The 22,328-nt window shown below is 36.8% G+C and overlaps 1 protein-coding gene across 7 annotated transcripts in view; it reads right to left on the minus strand.

Annotated features, from left to right (window-relative positions):
• Stard13 (StAR related lipid transfer domain containing 13) overlaps positions 1 to 22,328 on the minus strand; it is a 501,526-nt gene that overhangs the window by 165,229 nt on the left and 313,969 nt on the right. The window contains exon 1 of one of the 7 annotated variants that reach the window (XM_003477420.5): positions 4,384 to 4,989. The exons of 5 other annotated variants lie outside the window; for them this stretch is intronic. In XM_003477420.5, coding sequence (XP_003477468.2) covers positions 4,384 to 4,552 — 169 coding nt within the window. In that variant the 5' untranslated portion in view covers positions 4,553 to 4,989. Of the gene's footprint in view, positions 1 to 4,383; positions 4,995 to 22,328 lie in introns of those variants that run through there. One more of the 7 variants, XM_063232624.1, reaches the window with a different exon arrangement.

Here is a 22,328-nt window from a genome sequence, read left to right on the forward strand (position 1 = left end):
TGCCAGTTGGTGGGGTCTCACTTGCCATGGATGGGTAATGTTCACCACTTAGGTTGGGCAAATTCCCAGGATGCCACTTGACAGAGTCATGAGGGAGAATATGTCACTTATGCCCATTTATACTAGGGACATTAAAAAAAAAGGCCACATATTCTACTCTAGTTAAATTCAACTCAGTTTTTCTACCATTTAGAATAATGAGGACATTACACCAGGATGGAAGAAGCATGTTCAGATGACCGGTAAAGGATGTAGAAAGGAAAATATAAATAAAAATTGTTTTCTCAAGGCAACACCTGTGATCAAAGAATTCTAGAATTTCAGACAAGACTGGTGTTTTAGAAATGGCTTAATCCAATGCTTTCTTTTATAAAAGAAATTCCAGGTACGTTTTAACTCTATAAATCACAAAAAAAATTAATGAAAGGGGTGAATCTAAATTCCACTTTACCATGTCTTCAACAAATAGTAAAAAGACTAAAAGTCATTAATTAATTCCATGTAACAAAGCTGATCTGTTTCTTTCACAGGTTCTATTAGGTTAGGTTTAAAGTGTCACTGGTTACTACATTCTTGTTCAAGAAAGTAATGACTTAACTACAGAGAGAAATTCAGAACACAAGAACCAGAAAAAGCCTCAACAACTGTGTTCCTCCACTTTGGTTTCTTATCAAGATAAAAACTTCTCAACAAGAAAGCTTTTATTAAAATAAAGTGTTAACGATATGATAAATTTTTTCCCAAAATAAAGTACATTTATGTATTTACTTGGATTTGGTTTTTCCAAATAGCATGTGTGTGAATATGTGTGTATCTATGTAAACATTTAACATTGTGCCCCTGTATTCAATATAGACATATCTTTCAAGTAACAATATATAAATATTTTCAAGTAACAATATAGAAATCCTACTCTCTCACCTCACATCTAGTACAACAGGTACTGTCAAAAAAGAAAGAAGGAAAAAAGGAAAGAATGAGAAAGTAATATGGTGTAGACATACGAAAGAGTACTACATGGACTTAAAAAGAAAATTAATCTGGTCAAACACTACGACATAGATAAACCTCAAAGACATAACGCTAAATGAAATAAGCCAGTCACAAAAACATGAATACTGCACTGTAAGATTCCACTTTCATGAGGTATCTAGAAGAGTCTAAGTCACAGGGATGGAAAACCAAATGGTGGTTGCCAGGGGCTGGGAGGAAGGCAGGACAGGAGTCAGTGTTTGTTAGAACTGGAGCTTCAGTTTTTCAAGATGAAGAGAGTCATGGAGATGGATGGTAGGGATGGGCGCAAGACATTCAGATTATGAGTGTAATTACCGCTACTAAACTGTACACTTAAAGAAAATAAATTTAATGCTCTGTATATTTACCATAATTGTAATAATTAGAAAAGTACTGTTCTTTTTTGCTCTGACCTAACATGCTGCTTCTCCACCAAATCCTAAGTGTCCTCTGCCTCTTTACTTCCAAGTGCCTGTCATTGAGGGAAATAAGGAGCCTTATTATTTCTATTCTTTCTCTCTGTAACAATTTCCCTATTGACTCAAGAAAGAATGGGGGGTAGGGATTAAAGGCAGGAGGATTTCTGATTAACTTTCATTCTGCAATGTAAGACTATGGTTTAAACATCTTATTTTAATTGGCTTTATAACTCTTGAATAACAACAAAAAAAGCTAGAAAAATAATGCCTGTATATTTTAGATTGTACCCAAAGTTGAGCAAGTTTGGATTCATCCTAGGTTTGAGTAACTAATTCTGATCCTATGTATCATCAAAGATTCCTTTATTTCTCCTTGTTGTTTTTCTTCTTCATGAGTGTGTCTGCTGTTGAATCATGTCCATGCCATTCAACAATTATCTCACTATAATGAGATCAGCATGGAGCAACTTACTCTGGTTTACACTGTTCCCACCAGTCATGAGAAAGTGTAAGTAACATTGCCTGAAAGTATATTAAAACAATGCTAAACACTATTTGAAAGATCTAAAAGAGCCAGGCAAGCAATTTCACTGGGATAGACGTCATTTCAAGATACTACTATGTGAACTACAGGAAGAATAGTTATTAATTTAAAATGCACTTGATAAACTTTAATCAAGAGGTAGAATGTTGTTGGCAAAATTGACATCTCTCACTACTGAGTACTAACTGGTCAAGGAGTCAAAAACACATAGCACTTTGCTTCCACTGGAGAAATAAAACCTAGCTGGAAATCTCATAAGTGACCAATTCTGATTCTGTAATATGATTCATTGTTGTCTCCTGAGTGTGGAAGGCTAAAAGGTCTTGGGTATATTGCATAATCCAAAACTCAATCATAGGTTCAGTGTTTGTTCAGTGTTCATTATAAAAACTAAAATCACTAGTGTGTTGTACAGCAAAGGCCTTGGAGTTATATTGAAATATCAGCTCTCACTATGTGTTCAAGTTTCTCAAACCCTGTTTTCTCATCTGTAAAATGGGGTTTATAGTAGAATGAAACTGTAAGAATTTTTTTCTTGGGAAAAATAAAATTCATAGTGATCTCTCACAGCAGTGCCATATACACTGTAAATGATTAACAACATTCTGTACTATGATAGCAATCCAGTGCATTAATGCAGTAAGCCAATACAATCATTCTTGCATCTGCTTTTTCACTGTCTTACTAAACAGTAATAGGATGCTAACAAATAATGATTTCTAGACATTTCTTTCATGCTTTCTAGTTAAATGACCTTAATTGTCACTTATTAATGTTTAGGGACTCATTTGCTTCAAACATTCCATTGCTCATTATAAAATGGTGAGGCTCCTCAAACTGTCTAATTAGGTAAAATGAAACATTGACTTATAATGTCTGTATGTCTGTGTGAGAGTGTACTGTTAATGATAATGCATGTGTTTAGAATGTCAAATCATTGATGGAAAGGTAACCCTCATCCACAGAGAATATAAATAATGTTTTCTGAAGTCAATTATTATAAATACATCTAAGGAGGTCTGAAAAACAATTCCAGTGATGTTATATTTTCATATTATATACTTTTTATATGCATGCCAAGAAATATTTACTAAATGTAAATGATAGATCACCATTAAATATTTTAATGATGATAGAAAGAAAGCTGTTAAAACTTAAATGAAGGTTTTTTTTTTATTCTAAGCCTAATGTATTTTTAAATCAAGCAACAGGGAAATACTTTTGTTTCTATTCAATCAAGACCTGCACACAGAGTTTATAGAATGACATAATATCCTTCCTGAAATCAGGCCGGTATGTAGAACCAGTATCCTTCACACATAACCAGTTCCTGAACCGTTACAAACAAATCTCAATTTCCAAGGAAACAATCTCATCAAATGCTGCTCACTAGAATACATATTGTTCCTTTTGGAAACATTACAATAAGATTTTTCTGATTACAAACCTCAACTTCCTCTCTGAAATTCACTAGCGGTCATTTATTCTAGTGGAAACTGCATCTTTATAATGGCTGTAGAAGTTCCTGGTAAATTTATGTAGCACTAATATAATAATTTAGTTATAATTTTAGTCCAGGAAAGAGGAGGTTATTCACTGGGTGAATGGATGGGGAGGGGCTGACTTTTAAATGGACGATAGTTAGAAGCTAGTCAGGACTATTTGCTAGTCAGGACATTCTATGCACCTATTCTATAAGAAGTATGTTTTAGATTTCTTTGGAGAAAGTGAATTTTAGTAATAGCCAGGCTTCCATTAAGCCATTAAAGCCTTCAATTTGCAGTCAATATTCTCTCCTTTTTGCTGTAACATTTTGGTGCTTGTGTGTGCAGGTTGCAGGATTTGTTTTGAGGTGAACAGATACATTTATCCTTTACAAGAAAAAAAAAGTAAACAAGTCACTGGCAACTACTGACGTAAACACGCGAACAGAAAGAGAATGTGATTCTTGCTGTCAATCCAGTGGCTCTAAGAATACAAGTCTGTCTCTTCTTCTCTGAGGACATTCTAAAAATTCTAAACAGGGTGGACGTTAGTTCGTCGCTCTTTTCCTAATTAAATAAACAATGTTTTCAATGTGACTATGTTCACTTGCAGAAAACTTCCAAACACACACTGAGTAAACTTTCCTCATCTATTTTGTACACACAGGTAAGCTTTGGAATTTATGATTCACTGTCCTACCATGAAAAATTTTTATGAATTTTATGCTGTTATACGGCAGCCAAGTTCTGTCACAATTTACTTAAAACTGCAGCCTGAAATTATTTTTACAAGTTACGCGCAGTGTGGCACAGAAATCCACATATTGTACAGTGAGAACAATAACTTTAAAAACTGAGTTAGCACGAAACAGAGCCAACAGAAATCAGAAGTAGCAACAGCCTGCCACTGCCAGCAACTCACCTTGTTGAATTTTAGTCACTAGCTGATGGCGTGCTAGAATCCGGCTCATCCTGTAAGGAGAGCGTCTGGCAGTCTGATCAAATCGCAAGTACATCTCCTGGCCCTCAGTTGTCATGGAATTTAGATAGTAGCAGCCTGAAGCTGGGGTCCTGGGCACCTGCCTGAACATCTCCGCAGCGTTTCTACCGCCGCCCCAGTCTGCCAGTGGCTGTTTGTGACTGCTTCCAGTCTCGTCAAAGGCACCAAGCCCAGGAGAGCGCAACAGACTGAGCTATTTTTTAAAAAGAAAAGGCGTGCCAAAAGCCACAACTCAGAATTCCAACCCCCGGGCCCTCACGTGACCGCAGGCAGCCAATCAGAGGACGAGAGAAAACTGGGAATGTTCACGAGCCGGACAGCACCGCAGCTCGGATCCCCCACATAGCTCTAAAAGCAAATACAAGTATTTGACATGCCTCAGAGCTGACGAAGCACCAGAACGCGGGGCTCACTGGAGAGTTAAAGGAGAAAGGGAGAGGGAAGAGAAAAGAGTGCAGCCAAACAAGCTCTGAGATTGGAAATCCAGCCGTAAAAGTTTCAGAAAGCTGCTTTGCTTTCTGGTAAGGCAGCTGTAGCCAGCTTACAAAAAAAAAAAAAAAAAAAAAAAAAAAAAAAAAAAATATATATATATATATATATATATATATATATATAAAATAAACGTCTTAAATAAGAAAATGCTTCAAATAAACATGGACAGCAAAGTATACACTACAATCCTTCATTATGAAGAAATGAATTAAATAGAACTTTTTCAGTAGAAAATAAACTTTTTATTCCTGCTTTAACATCAAGAATAAATTACACTATAGACTCCTGCTCCTCTCAAGATATGACGTAAAGTGTTCCTGCAGGTAAAACTTACAGCTCTCAAGGACTATTTATTAAAAATGTATTCCACTGAGCATCATGCATTCTCCTTTAATTTTTCTACTTCCCTGATTTTTAATCACCAAGGAGCAAAATAGTTACCAAGTCGGTACCACACCTAGGACACTGCTGAAAATATTGCACAGGACGCAAAGATGCTGTCACCAACAAAGAAGTTGTGCAAAAGTTAATATTGCAATGCCAAGAGGGAAAGCAACTTTAAAAAGACTCAAACAGAATGCTAGCAAGATGATATTATTTCTAACTGGGTTGACAAAAGCTAGTCCAGGAAAAGGAGCTACTTGAATAGTTTGTTGTTGTTGTTTGTTGAAAGAGAGGTTTTTAACGAGGGAGGTGAGCTTATGTCCACATGTAGGCTAGACTGAAAACCAGCGAATGTTTAAGGAAACTGCTAGTAATTCAATTTGGCCCTTTTTAAGTATCCAAATAAAGTAGTTAGAATCTCTTCCCTCGTTTTCCTCTTTAAAATTGCTTCATGTGAAGAGGGTTAACAGAAAATATGTTATCAAATTCTGAGCCTGGGGCTAAATGAATAAAGTTCTTTGATAAAAAGCATATGGCCAGGTTGCTTTTATTTTTTTGGCTGAGTTAAACTGAAATGCAGCCTTGTTAGGATTTATAGTCTTAATAATGAGAAAACCTCAATTAAAAGTTTAATTATGACTTCATTCAGGACCTCAGTTTTTGTTCTTACTGCTCTCTAATGGTGGTCAGCCTTAATAATTTTCCCTGTGGGAATTTTTGCTGGCTTGATTCTAGAACATACTCAATTGTGGTAACTGTGAATCTCTTCTGATGACTATAGATAGGGGCCAGTATTAGTTTTCAGGTTAGCATCAGAGTAGAACAGGAAAGGAAGAGCCCACTTATCATATCATGCATTTTCCATTCTTATTTAGGATTTGAAGAATTTTGTTTACCAGAACCCTTTGTACAAAAAGAGATCTAAGATATAGTAACTCATATGCCAAAGAGGATATATGTGAATACAGGAAGGCTGAGCACCATATTGCAGTACTGGTGGTTTGGAAAGTCATTATCCAAGCTTACAGAATCAGCATTGGCCACAATCTCATGGAGATACCATTGTCAGTCATTTTGTGCATAGGCTTCTGTCTTCATAACCCATTACTGGGGTCACCCTGGTCATGAAATTTTTGTTCAATGCAGACACATGGTAGTGTCATTTTTTTCACTCAGGGAGAATGAAAGAAGAGTGGAGGAGGAAGAGAAGGGCATGGAATTTGAAATTTGGGAACATTGCACATGTTCCACATAAAGGACAGTAAAAGGCAGAAAATTATCTGTATCATTTTATAACTATGAGAACCACTTAAAGAAAGACTGGCCACTCCTAATGCCAATTTTTCAAGTCACTGTTTTCTTGGGTGCATTTTAAAAATGAATAGAACTATTCTTCCTGAGAGGCACTACAATATATTTTGACCAGGTTTGGGAGGCGCTGACCCCCCTCCTCGTTTGCATAATAATACATGTGTTCAAAGACCTAGGGCGTCTTGCTTTGAATACATACATCAAGATCATATATATCCTGTGATGTGTGAGCAGATGTGAATGAAGCAACATTTTATAGACAATGAAAGATAAGAATTAAACTTAAGAGAAAAAAGAATTTTCCCCTTCATTAAAAAGAAAGCAGTTTAGAATAAGAACTTCTAGGAAGAGTTATGTATCAAGGACTTTGTCCCCTGCAGAACATATACAAGGTGTCTAAAATCTTATTTAATGTTTCAAGTATTATCTATAAATCCATACAAGTTTTTACCATAGTTTTGTTCTTTTATATTTTCAAACCAGTACATCGAAAGCAGATATGTGATGTTGTTTTCTCATTAGTGTGTCATGAATATCTTGTTTTGTGCTAACATATTGCATTACTATAAAACCTGTATTCCATAACAACTTTCTAAAAATCATTAAAAGAATTACTAACAGCATAGGCTTTTGTGATAGAAAGCAAAAGCTACTGAATTCTTTTAGAAGCAAGAATCTGCTAGATTACCTCAATGGATCTATCCCCTCTGCACATCACTGGACAACTGTCCCTCATGACTGCTAAATGAGTGGGGTCATAAGGAACCAAAGAGGTAAAGAGAGCCCAAAACACAAGATTATGTTCTAAACCAGATGCGATCTTCTTAATTCCCTTAAAAGAGAAGGTAACAGATGTGCTAGTTTCTAGTTTTCACCTACTTAATCCTTTTTTGTAATTAGGTAATCAAAGGCAACGTTACTCCCTATTGCAGGATGAAATAAACAGATGAATATTAAGAACCAAATAGAGTAAAACAAGAAGATAAGGGGGAAAATTCAGAGAGGAGCTAACTAACATTGTTGAGCACCTACTATGTACCAGGCCTTAGACTCATCACATTTCATGTTTCTAATTCATCTCTATAGCAACTTTTGGAAAAGAAAGCTGAGACCCACAGAGGTGAAGCAATAACCCCAGGTCATATAGCAAATCATATAGAGCCACTCAGTGTGGCTAATTTCACTTTCACACATGAGGGACAGGGAAGAAAAATCTGTAGCCCTCCAAAGGTGCTGAGGAAAATGATGGGGAGAGAATTTTGGAAGAACAGATGAAAATCATCTGAGCCTTATTAATTGTACATGATCCTGGAATGTCTAACCAGAATTATGAATATGAAATGGCTAAGAGGATTGAGATCTGGATGTTCAAAGATAAAAACTGGGCTGAGAGCCCCTAATTAATCATTAACAGCCAGTGGTCCCCTGAGGAGGAGCCTCTACCTGAGAACTCCATTTTAAAGTGAAGAAGCAGCCGGACCCACGTAGAGCTTCACAACTCTTCTTTTGCGGGTTCTTTGGCTTGTAGTTTCTGCTCATCCTCAGGGGTAACTGTATATGCCTTGTTTTTTCTGTGGCATTGAAAGGCAAACACTCTAAATACAGTCAAAACTGAAACTTGATCTCTAAATAAAACTTTGGGTATTTAAAATGTTCCAGTCTTTTGACAGATAATTCCAGGTTCGTGGGCAGTGGAATCCTGTATACACATGGCAGAAAGCTAGGAGTGCTTTTATGGAAGCCAGGGAGGGCTCCCAGCTTTCATCTGTCTGAGGCTTCTACTCCTTCACGCACATTCCAGCCTCCTAAACAGTTCCTCTGTGCAGAGGGAGCCAAGGTAGGGCTGCCAAGTAGGAAAATGTTTGAGATACAAGTGGCAGGCGGAAAAATGCAAAACTGATTTGGAAGGCTGCTTTCAAAATTACATGAACCCAAAGGTTGTGAGTTGTTTGCCTGTGAGCACTGAAGCTCAGTTTTGGAGAATTTGTACCAACTTTGATGGGTCTGTCCAACTCTGTGTCAAAAGCCTTCCCAATTTGTATACAGTACAGAAATGAACCAGCAGCTGTGATCAGGGCCCTCCAGAACAGAGTTTAGCCTGGATCCTCTTTTGATCAGCTCCCACGCTCCCCACCACAGCTCCCATTGAAGCCACCTCGTTACAGTCCAGCTTTCTGTCTTTGCTTAATAGCCCCCACCCTGACATAGGCCTCCTGGAGTGTGCACCCTGCCGTCCTGCTATCACCTTGGGACCCAATCATCAGCTTCCAGCTCAGGTGGTCAGCTATCTGGTCTGGCCTATCCTGAGACCACCACCTACACCCAATCAATTCAGCCAAACCAAAATTCTTTCATTTTCTCAGTTGTTTCATAGATCTGGAATTACATGATTTCTTACTTTTTCATCCTGAAACTCAGAATCTACTGCCTTCAGAAATATTTTTAATTAATAAATAATTAAGTAAATTTAACCAGTCCAAAACTCTTTAGCACTTATTACCAATCATGTTAATATCAGTGAATGGTCATTATGTGACACATTAATTATATTAGGCTTATACATCCTTATATGGAATTCATTTATTCATTGTATCTATTATGGATTAATATCCTGGATTTATAAGGGATATTATACATCACCAAATCCAGCTAATCAACTACTACTACATTTCTTTGTGAGATCAATTAACTTCTTACCTTTATAGGTAGAATCTATTACTTTTAGAGAACCCAAACCTATTTAAGAAAGCACTTCCTTATAATTTCCATCCAGTGCATTAATTTTGCCATTTGGAATGAGACAGGAAAAATTTGTTCCTTTTCTCACAAGACTGCTCTGCAGATGTTTTGGAGAGCCACCACATTTTCTTCAAAGAATCTTCTTCTGTAGGCTAAAACACTTCTTTTATCAAATCACGGAACTTCTGTCCCTCAAGCTAGTTATGAATGTATTCCAGGATTTCTTCAAAAGTATGTGCCCCAGCTGGGTGTGATATGCAGGCTTGTTATCACAGTCCTTAGGAGGATGAGACAGGAGGATCATGAATTCAAAGACAGCCAAGGATACATAGCATTCCATCTCAAAAACAAACAAAACAAAACAAAACAAGGGGCTGAGATATAGCTCAGAGGCATAAGAGCCTGCCTGGAAAGGTCAAGTTTGATGCCTGGTACCAAAATTTAAAAAAAGAAAACAGACATCAAAAATGGCACCTACCTTAAGCATAATGCTACAGACCTGGCTAGGTGTGGCAATATACAGTACAGGCTGAATTCTGGGCTCTGCACATTTGCAGAGCCAGTATAGCCTCATGGATGCTTTCTCTTAATTTACATTGATTTATTCATGAACTTGACACTGGCTGAATACTTGCGTAGCATTATAGTGGGTATGAAAGCTACAAAGATAATATGATATGGTCTCTGCCATCAAGCAACCATCTTCCAGGAAAGCTAGCAAAGACACTCCCTTCTTTTATTGCTAAGCCCTATGTGAGAGGCTGTCTCTATTACCGCATGCTGTTTATATTTAATCTAAATGCTTATACAGCCAATGTGTTGATGTATTTTCATAAAATCTGATGTCAGATGTTCTTGATTCTACAGTGAACAAATAACATTTTGAGCTCAAAAATAGGTCTTTAAGCTTATTGGAATTGTTGAGAGATTTTCAATTCTTGATTTTCTCTTCCTATGATTTACTTCTACTTTGCTCTAGTGACTAATAAAGATATCTATAATATAGAAAGTGAAAATTAAACAGTTGAGTGAATATAAGAAAAGATAAGTAAGGTTAGGCACAGAATAATGACCATCTATGAAATTAGTTTCAAAAGCACAAACAATGCAACTCTATACGTATGCTGGAGCTTTGTGAAGATGTGGCTTAATACTCCTCTGAGACAAGGTGAAAAAGAAACAAGACATATTAGAAAACTCAACATATCCCAAGACAAAAAATGGCAATTCAAGATAAAACTACATTACCAGCTATTTTTCTGGTAAAAAAAAAAATCAGCATTGTGAGAGACACTGGATATCGTAACAAAACTTAGTCTTTGGTTTCTTAACTCTGTCCTTCACTATCAATATTACAGCATTGTTATTTAGGAAAAGTAATTTTTACAAGAGCCTCTAAAAATGTAGGTTAAGTATGCTGCTCTTTGTGATATTCAAAACCATCATCATTTCCTTGTTTCAGACACTTTGAGCATTTTCTGTTGCATCTAAAACAAAACCCACACTCCTTACTTGGCCCAGAAGGTCCTTGGCAATCTGGTCCCTGCTTACCCTCCCTGCTCAGCACAGTTTGTTTGCTAGCCTCCTCTGCTTTCATTCTTCTTTCTGCACAAGCCGCTTCCCAGCCTGGAACGCTCTTCCCGAGGCCCTCTCCACCACTGGTTTCTTTTCAGCCTTCCATGTCAGCTTCACTGACACATGCTTAGGCAGGCCATCCCTGTTCATTTCATCTGAGTAGAAGCGGCACCACCACTACTGCCCGTTAGCACTTTCCTCAGTTTGTAATTATATGTGCATTTGCTCATCGACCTATGTGTTGCTTAGTCTCCCCAGCTAAATTGTTGCAGGTGGTCCATATGGATTTCCTTCACCTTCCGTATTCATTGTCCAATGAAAGGCTTTGTCCACAACTGGAAATCAATAGTGACTGATTGAATAAATGGCCCAATAAAGGAATATATGAATTTTTCAAAAAATAAATTTTAGGACTTTTAGTCATGCATTGTAAATAATTGTCACTTTGATGCAACTGAGATTGGATAATGATTGGATCACAGATGATTCGAAGTTTTGTTATCCCAATCTCAAATATACATATTTTGCTTATTAATTAGTAGCAAAGGTATATGCTCTTACCATCAAACAGAGGGCAGTTTAAGATTCCTTATGAAAATTATAGACCTTGGAGAGCTAAGCAAACTCTTACTTCACACGAAGTGTGAAAGGCACCAGAAAAATTTAGTTACCTGCCTGAGCTTTGGATTTGCTTCACATTTTAAAGCATGCTTGCTGTGCCCTAAAAAGTTGAACAGCACTTGGCCCGCTACAGGGACTCCATCTAACCTCTTCCTTCCAAAGGACTTCCTTCCTTTGGTCTATGCTTGTGGAAACAAACAGATGCAGTACTCTAAGGTAATTTTTGCCCTGTGTGTTCCATAGAGATATCATGGCAGATTCTCCAAAGACAATCACACATTGTGTCTGCGGCCTCATTTGGACTGATCAGTCTTGCTATGTTGCACAAAGAGTATACCACTTTAAAAGTAAATGGTAATCTAGTTTTAATTGTTCTTTGTGGATCTGTATTGTGTTTGGATTACTGATCAGTCATCTCTGTTACTTCATATTCATATCTATTCAATGATTCTGTTAATTTTATAGGAGATCTTAATTAACTTACTGTCTGATATTTTCTAGAATTTATTTACTTTGACTAGTAAGAAAATTTTAAAAATCATTTTCTTAAAGGATTTCTTATATGACTAACAAGTATTTTTTAAAAATTTCTTAAGTGTAATTGGCTTTTGCTGAAAAGCTTCCTTTTATTTAATCAGATAAAATCCTATAACATTTTTCTCCATCTTGAACAACAGTAAATATACCTTATCTCTGAATTATAATTTGAATATAAAATGGAAATTTGCTCATGAAAGAAATTTCATGATGAATCTTTCAGAAAATGCTTTATTAATTCTCCACATTGTTTTGTAAATGTTTGAAATTAACTGACAAAAAGTACATCATTATTAAGATGACAGGGTGAACTGTTCTCTAGATCCTGGCTTATTTTTTACATACAATATCTTCCTGTGTGATGCCATGCAGAAGCCAGATAATGAAGTTTGGGAATATCCATGGCCCATAGACTGTGAAGGAATAGGTTTAAAGCAGCAATTTTATGTTCACATATTTAAACCACATATGCCTTCTGGAATAAATTCTATTCAGAACATTAAAGAATATGATAGAATTTTTCCACCTTATTCTCAATATAAAGAAAATTAAAAGTGGTGCAAAGAATAACAACTTTAAAAATGTTGCGTGAAAATAAGATGGCTAGGAATTTAAGAGGGTTGCAAAATGGCTTTTTAGAGGATTTTGGTATCACAGATCTGTGAAAAGCTTAGAAAAAGCTTAGAAAAAATTTTTAGACTTCTACTGGGTGGTAAGGGAGGAATTCCTTTTTTGGGTTGTTAGGAATAATTTAATAGAGGTAATCTAGTATAATGAAAATATTATTTTTGCTGTCATTTTGCTTGTCATAAGGTATTTGCTGTATCTCACCCTATTGCTGCTTTCTCTTAGCCTTTCCTAGTCCAGTATTTCTAAGTGCACTTTATGCCAGGAACCATGCTAGGCAGATGAGTTAGTACTGTCTTTCTTAATAATAACTTAGACAAAAGATGAGGACAGTTCCAGTTGCAGGTGGGGTGCTGTGGCTCTAATTGGGGTGCATGACAGGCAGCTGCGGGAACAGAGTGGGGACAGCTAAATCACAACACAGTGAGATCGTTCTGCACAGCAGAAGAAAATGGTACTAGTACTGAACTTATGAGGTCATGTAACAGATTGGAAAGGTAAGGAAGACTAGATCAGAAGAAATATGCCCATGAAGTGAAAATAACACATCAGTACTTTCCTATGCTGTGTCCTCTTCTCTAGTTAATAAGTTGAGTTAGTATTTCAAGCCCACACACAATGGAGGATCTAGTGCACAACATGGGTGAGCAGACATGAATATCAAGCATTACGCAACATATGCCTATACTGAATCATCACGGTGCATGCTTTAAATGTACGCAATCTTTACTTTTCAATGAAATATTTTAAAAATTAAAAATATTATTGTGATTTAAACACCTTTAGGTTTCTAAAACCCTTTTTCTAAGAAGAGCTCTGTGTTGGGGAGATAGGTAGCTAAATTGGGAAAACATGTATGGCTATATTTCCTGGAAATAAGCCTTTAGAACAAGGATAGTAATGGATAAAGTTTTAGAACATAAGAAAAAAAAAAAAAAACTAAGTTGAGGGATTTCTAGGCTTCCATGAAATGAGAGATTGTCTTCCAGGAAAGATCAGAGCAACAGCTGGTGTATGAAGTTCTAAATCTACCCTCCAGTTGGCATCGTGGAACAAACCATCCTTTGTCTAATCTTCTTCTGAAATTGGCAAAATTATACTTCCAGACGAAGCATATCTCTAAGCCTAGACTCATAAAAACTTTCTTTGAAAGTTCTTATTCTGGTACTCTTTCACATTAAAGGCAAAAAGGATTATTCCTGGAATGAATTTTTAACGTGTGTAATTGACAAATAAAATTGTCAATATAATATGATTCTATTATATATATAGAATTCTATTATATACATATAGAATTTGTATTGTATTCCTTAAATATGCACAATTTTACTTGTCAATTAAACATTTATAAAATATATGTAACTAATTACCACAGTTTAATTAATATATCCTTCATTACTCATAATTGGCTCTGCATTTGCATTTGTTATGTAGTAGGAAGTAAAGACAGTTAACATATATCCTCTTACCAAATTTCAAGTAAGTAATATAGCATTATTTACTATGGTCACCAAAATGTATTTATTTTACAACAGAAAGTTAATCCCTTCTGATCAGTGTCTCTGGATTCTATCCTTCTCTTGCCTCCACCGCTGGCAATTAGCTTTCTATTCTCTGCTGTCATAAGTTTAACTTTTTAGATTCTGTACATACATGAGATCACGTGGTATTTGTACATCTGGCTTGTTTCATTTAGCATAACATCCACCAGGTTTGTTCATTATTATGCCTGTTTGATACAGACTGGCTGAGATTTTTTTTTTGAGAATATATACATATGTATAAATACATGAGATGCTCCTGAGATTTCATATTTCAGCCGAGCTTGATGATTATCAAAGCATGCAGTGGCCTCTGGCCAACCTCCTCAAATATCTCCATAATCGCACTGAGTCTCATGGCACAGACTTGTTTAAACAGACCAAGAACAGTGCAGATAGCCAGGCGTGCTTACCTTCTTTTTATCCTACGCCACCAAAATGACTCAGTGTAATCAATCACAGGAGAATGTTTACTGAGAACCAAAAATGTATTTGCTTCACAGAAGGAGAGAACATACCAAGAACATACGTTGAGTTCACAATAAACTTGAAGTATCCTCTTTAATCCCTGACTCAAGGACAATCCTTCACCTTGGCTTTTTCTCAACATAAATTTCCTTAGATGATCTTATTCTGATATTCCCTTAATCAGTGTATTGCTATGATAAGCGAAATGTTGTGGTGTATACAATGATTATAATTTTTTATAAATAAAAATATGCATTGCAAAAAAGTTTCAAAGAAAACATGTTTGAAAGACAATCATGGCAATTCTTAAGATGGTTGGACTATTGATGATGTTTCTTAGATTCCTGTTTTCTGAATATTCTGTCCTGTGATAGTTACTTTCCTTATATAATGAAAGGATCAAGCTAACCAGTGCTTCACACTGGGAGATGAGAGGAGGGGGCCTCAGCCTTACCATAGTCTCAGCCACCTCTGTGCATAACAGCTGGAAGACAAAGACACAAGGAGCTGTTCCTAAATAAAGCTCATAGCCACTATCTTACGTGACTTGAACTTCCTTATACCTAACACAATTACATCTAGGAGAGAGAAAACAGAGTCGAGTGATCATCTTTTGAAATTCCTTCTTGCATTACTGCCTCTACTCCATAGGACTGGTGATGTTGCCTAAAGGATCCAGACAATCCTGCTTGAGTCTGTATCTAGGGTTATCCCCGTTCTCATCTACCCCGAATATCACAGAATGTTTAGCTTCTCAGGATACCACTCTGACCTGGTTACTTTTGATCATATCACTTTCCAGTTGCAAAACATCAAAACACTACTTACTAGTTGTTTTAAATTATTTGGGCTTATTTCTACAAAACAATCTCTATGCATATAAACACACACACATATACATAAGTAGATCAAGTAAAGATGATTACTTGTTCTTTTTCCACTGTTTACATCAACTGAATCAAAACTGAAGCCAAACAGAAAAACTAATTGAAAGGGGTTTATATGAATTTCTGTTTGCCTTTCTTTCTTTTTCTTTCTTTCTTTCTTTCTTTCTTTCTTTCTTTCTTTCTTTCTTTCTTTCTTTCTTTCTTGTTCTTCATTTTTATTTAAGTAATGATTTCTTGACTTAATACTTGGCTAAAATAATCCAATTGTTTGGTTGTTTTAATCTAGAAAAATAGAGCTCCACTGTCCTTTTTAACCATTTTTCTATATTTTTCAGTCATTTTCCAGTAACAGAACTTTACTGACGGAGGACTAACTGCTTAGTTTCTGAATTTACATTTCAAAGAATTAAGGAAGCTGGGATGTGGATGTGGGGACAGTTTTTAAACTGATTCATAATATTTGCACACGTCTACGGGGTAGAGTGCCTGCTGGGTAAGATTAACTGAACACAGTGAGGACTGTCAGCTCTACAGATCCATTCTGTCTCCATAGGAAAGCAACGTTAACTATTCCTTGTTTTAAAAGTGGGGTAGATATTCTTATCCAATGGTGGTAAACCCATGGCACATGTTATTTGTTTTTCTTTTAGGACAAGAGACATTAATGTGTGAGTTGTTATTTCTAAAATAAAACTTCAACATTCAGGTTTAATTGCAGTATTGTTACATTGTAATAAATAAGTGAGTTTTGTGTTGTAGTCTGGTCACTTGTCTCCAGAAGATTCATGATTAATACTTTATGTAACACCCTTTCAATTATTTTAGTAGAGCAGATATTTCTGTCAGTTTTACAAATATAGAAAGACATTTATGAGTTCTAATCTCACACACAGTATAATTCATTTAAGTAATACAGGGGTGATGCTGGGAACAATTTCAACAGTTTGCTCAGTACTATCTCTACTAGTGCACTTCAATTCTAATTTTAAAAAGAACTATTAAAGACATTATCTTTTTTTCAGTGTGGGAAAAGAAAAGATACTTTAAAAAAGAAAAGAACCAATCCCTGCCCAAAGGACTTGACCCATAATTTATTGAACTGGAACCTAAAAAGCCCCTTAGTCCTCTGAGGAATAGGAAATAGGAAGTCATTCTGCAGTTGTGCTGAATTCTTCTTAGAGGAAACCCCTATTCCTTATGCTTTTATGACCAAGTAAACAGGCGAATGGGAGCAGGTATTTGGTATAGCACGCCTGGCTATACCATCTGCTCTATATCAGGCAAAGTTCTTGGTGCTTAGAATGTATCAATGAATAAAATAGACACAGTCTCTGTCCTAATGATGGGTGTATTCAGAACAGTGGATGCAGAGAATTCAGTATTATTAACTTGCCTTCTCTGGCCCATTGGAACACTGGAATTACATAGAAATGCAGTGCCTATGTTTACTTCTTAGAATATAGGTCTTCAGATCTTCAAAGATGCTGTTACTTTCCAAATATTTTTTCAATGGCTCTGAAGTATAGAGTTAGAACATCTAGAACTGTGCTCTTGGAGTTAATTTGACTTTTATTCAAAGTAGTCTCTGTGAGGTATTAACCTAGCACACAAACATGGACAAATAAAGTGATTTTATTTTTATGCATCTCAGATTTCTCATCAGACTCATGAAGGTTTCCTGAGTGTGAATTAGATTACATATGTGAAGGCTTTAGAATACTCTAAGACAGCCTCTTCCCCTAGTGGAAACCAGAAGTTCTCACTCACAATGAATGAGAATTTGAAGCAAGTTCAAAATAGAAACATAGGTGGGCTATCACAAACAGTTACAGTGTCCTAATCCTTAGAAGTTTTACATTTTAGTGTGGTCAATAATATGAGAAATGACATAGTTGATGGAGAGGGCACCTTCCACTTTAAGAGTTTATGATTTTATGAAATGACCAACATTATATGCACCAACTCTATGTGCACCAGATACACTGAGAATGTTCTTTGGAGGGTATTTTATGACCCCAGGATACAGTCAACCCTCATTTTGTGATTGCTTGAGTGGAATAAATGCTTCTTTTATTTAGCAAGTTTATTTTAAAGCTATATAATGATACTTCATGTAATCCTGCTCATGTAACTTGGAAAGACAAGACACTTGTAGCCTATCATGCCTGTATCGTGATATTTTGGCAGGATGATTATTTGATAGCTAACTATCTATTCACTGTGCCTGTGAGCAAGGAAGCGATTCAAAGAATGGCTTCGGATCATATATGAGGAGGAAGTCCGGGGATATAAGGCTCTGACGGTTACTTTACCCTTTCTCTTTCCCACCATATTGTCTTTTTTGTTCCTTCTCTTCTGGCTTTGGCTCTTGTCATAATTAAGATGTTAAATATGGCTTCCAGTTTTGTGAGTTAATTCTCAACTTACAATTCAATGCTAGTGTAATACAAATTTTGTTCCCAATAAAGTTTACCTCTAGGGAAATTCTATGTTGACATTTTCTCCTTAGAAAACCTGGATTCTTCCATTAATTTTTAAATCATTTGCAAAATGGTATCTTTCCTTTGTAGTTGTGCCCACAAGCAAAGACATGCTCAGAAAGAGTTCTCAGGTATTAACTGGAGGAAAAGTGCAAGACAAAAGGTCTGGGGGTGGTAGTGCTTGCCTGGAATCCCAGCACTCGGAGGCTGAAGCAGGATTATAAATTTGAGCCCAGTTTGGCAACTTAGTGAGATCATACTTCAAAATAAAAACATACAAAAAAAAGGGCTACAGGTGTAGTGTAAAAGGCCCTGGGTTCAACTGTCAATACTGGAAAGAAAAAGATAAAAAAAAAAAAAAGATGAAAATCAACAAGACAATATCATGGTAAAGTCACTGTACTGCCCTCAGAGCAAGAGCAAGAGAGGAAAATGAAAAGACGTCAACAAGAAAACCTGATGGAAAGCACCTTCCATGTCCGATACTGGACCAGAAGACTCTAAGTGAAGACTCGCTATAATAGTTATTAAATATAGGAAAGTATAGAATTTAGATTCACTCAGTCTCACAGCTGGAATACTGAACTAATGATAGATAACTTATTGGAACCCTTTGGTGCCACACGTCACTCGGGGTGCTTTACATATGCATCTCACTTAATACTAAAAATAGGCTATAAACTAGTTTCCACATTTTTCTTATTTTGCAGTCTTCCTGCAAAGCCACTATCCAGTCTTTCTGCTACAGTTCACATTTACAGTTGTCAGGTTCATCTTCTAAGGTATAATTCTGATAGATGACTTCTTTTAGGGGATATGTTACATTTTAAAAAACAGACATTCTTCCATTGCTGAAAGGATGAAGTGGAAATTCTCCAGTCTAGCCTTAAAGGATTACCATGGCAGACAACCTTGTTGCCTTAAAAACCCTTGAAATTGTTCATGAATGCAACAAAAGAGAGTCCTCCTTATCTCCAGCGCCCACAAAATTCTCTTCTCATTCCTTTAGTTGCTACTCATTTTTTAAAAGCTGACTTACAGGCTTCTTCCCTGGAAAGCCTTCCCAGGTCATTCTTATACACACCACCTCCCCGCCCCTCTGTGTTCTCATGACACTTATTTGTAGCACATGCATGGAGCATTTCATTCTGTATTGCTTTGCATCATGCCTTCCTCTTCTTGTGTTAAAAACCTGAAGCCCGATATGCCATGCACAGCTCTGAGCCCCCGTCGGCATCACGCCTCTGTCAAACACGAAGTGTGATATAGCAGACAAGCAAAGCTGGAGGCCCGGTGTAATTTAGGTTCTGTCTGGGCACCTCCTTTGATGGGATGACAACACAACCCACTTCCATCTCTCTTAGTTTTAGTATTCTCATCTGCAAAATAAATAATAATAACGATACATATTTTGCACTATATACAAGCTCTAATACAGAGTAGGTTTCAATAAATAATTAGAATTTTTGATTGACAAAAGCAGCAATAATTACGGGGTACATTCCTAAAAGAGGCTGAAGTCACAGGAAGCATGATTTAGTGTATACTGGAATTTAATACCATGAATTTTGGCACTAGAAAGTACACTGCATGCCAAGGATTTGTAGAGGAGTTTGATGGTTGCTGTAACCTGGAGAAGCAAATTGATGCTATTTACTGTGAACCTTTAAAAAGCATGTATGAGATCCTGGGTTCAATTCCCAGGACCACACACACCCCCAGACCCCCAACACCCACACAATTTGCAAAAAGAAAGACTTCTAGAGGCATTCTGTAGTTGAGCCATTATTCAGTTGATGCTTGATGAGGAAGTTTTCACACTAGAACCCTGTAGACCTTATCTAGGACCCCCAGAGCCACAGGAAATCTTATGACTTCTAATCTTGTGTGACTTGAAATGATATCAACAACCAGTGCTATAGTATCACCAGAAATGTAACAGGCTTTCTGCTTCCTTTGTGGATGAACTGTGAAATCTTGAGCATGCAGCTTACTTTTCCTGTCCATCACTTCCTTCTTCTCTAAACTGGGGTTAGTAATGGCAAACAAATTTATCACAAGGTACTTATAACATTAAATGAGATAAGGTATTTAAAACACACCTATGCACATGCCGTTTGCTCAATATATATTAACTATCATCATCATAATTAGTAGTATTTAAATTTCAATGACTGTGACAGTTATCAATTTAAGTAAGAAACTCCCAAGTTACTGAATCAGCACCACACTGGATATGGATTTGGCACCCCTGCACATAATGCTACTGCCAAAACTACCATCTATGAACTTACAAAATGTCTTATGCACCATCAGGGAACTCTACACAGCTCAGCCTTTGACCAAGGAACACATTTTATGGCCAATGAAGTGCTTATGAAATTCATCAGTGTTACCATGCTTCTCCTCACTATCCACAGGCCACTGAATTGTTAGAAAAATTGAACAGCCTTTTGAAGATGCAGTTACAGTGTCAACCAGGTGGCAGTACCTTGCAGGACAGGGGCAAGGTTCTTCAACAGGTTGTATACATTTTGAATCAGCATCTACATGGTACTGTGTTTTCCATGGCCAGGATTCAATAGTCCAGTAATCAAGGAATAGAAGAGGGAATGGTACCACTTACCATGACCCCCGTGATCCACAAGAAAAGTTTTGCTTCCTGTTTCTGTGACCTGATGTTCTTTTGGCTTAGAGGTCTTAGTTTCAGAATGAGAAAGGCTCGTACAAGGAAGCACAACACTCATTCCATTGAACTGAAAGTTAAGATGTTCCCCTTGGTCATTTTGGGTTCTTCATGCCTCTAAGTAAATAAGATAAAAAGGAATTTAAGGTGTTGGCAGGGGTGATTGACCCAGACTATCAAGAGGAAATTGGACTATTGCTCCACAATGGAGGAAAGGAAGAATATTCCTGGAGTGTAAGAAATCCCTGAAGATGCCTTCTAGTATAACCTTGCCTTGTTATTAAGGTCAACGGGAAACTACAATGACCTAATCCAGAGAGCATGACCAATGGTCCAGAGTCTTCAGGAATGAAGGTATGTGTCATCCCACTAGGGAAGGAACTGAGACCTGCCAACGTGCTAACCAGAGGCAATATGAATACAGCGTGGGTAGCAGAAGATAGTTTTAAATACCAGCTAGAGCCCTGTGAACTCTCTGAATATGCTTCCCATGTAATATAGTGTTGATAGCCTTAATATTAAGTATTATTAAACCTATGCTATAATGCCTGAGTTATAAAATGTTAGCAGTAAGTATTGCCTAAAGAAAACTTACACTTTTAGGGGCTGGGGGTTTAGTTCAGCGGCATAAGTGCCTGCCTTGCAAGCAGGCAGTCGTGGGTTTGATCCCTGGTACTGATAACAAAGGAAAAAGACAAAAAAATAAATAAAGAAAACTTACACTTTTAAAATAAACTACATGTATGATCCATTCACATTATGCTTATCTAAGGGGAATAAAGAGGTGCATACACAGAAAAATAAAGATTTACAAAGATCCTTTTCTTTCTAGTCTCTGGGCATTTGTATGAATAGATAATCCTACTGAGTGAAGCTGTTTTGAATTTTTACTTAATTTTTTTGAAATATGTTGGGGGTCAAACCTGGGCCTCACACCTGCCAGGCAAGTGCTCTGTCAGTAAAACCCACCTCCCACCCAGACCGACAGTTGCTCTTCTTGGCTTTCAAGTCTAGGTAGCAGCAAGCAGCTGCTGCTCATTTAATTGTTGAGAAATAATGTTGCTGACACCCTTTGGATGCATAGACGATTCTAATTTCTTCTGCGGGTGGCTCTTCCGGGTATAAATTGGTTAAATAGAAGATCACAGCAAAGAAATTCATTATGAGATTACAAGAGGAAAATATACTTCCTAAATGTTCCTGGGGTTACATTAGAATGTTTTGCCCCTTTCAGCCTCTTTCTCAGGAGGAGAAAGTCACACTTTTCTAGGCTGTAATTTAGTATACCTGTGCAGTCTGGCCCATAATAGTCATTACATCATTGAAGGCAGTGTATCAGGGGAGGTTAATAAAACACTGGCAGTTCTCTTGTGATAGTAAACTTGCAATCCTGGCTCTACTTCTTTCATAATAAGGAATAATAAATGAAATGAATGTGAGCATTCATTATTGCTAGTATTCTGAGCTTTTTGAAAATAGATCACTTTCTTACTTTACCCTGAACAGATTTTACTATATT

Source organism: Cavia porcellus, unplaced genomic scaffold (assembly GCF_034190915.1).
Source record: "Cavia porcellus strain 051 isolate PalLab524CR breed Dunkin Hartley unplaced genomic scaffold, mCavPor4.1 scaffold_21, whole genome shotgun sequence".
In the NCBI taxonomy this organism is placed as follows: Eukaryota; Metazoa; Chordata; class Mammalia; order Rodentia; family Caviidae; genus Cavia; species Cavia porcellus.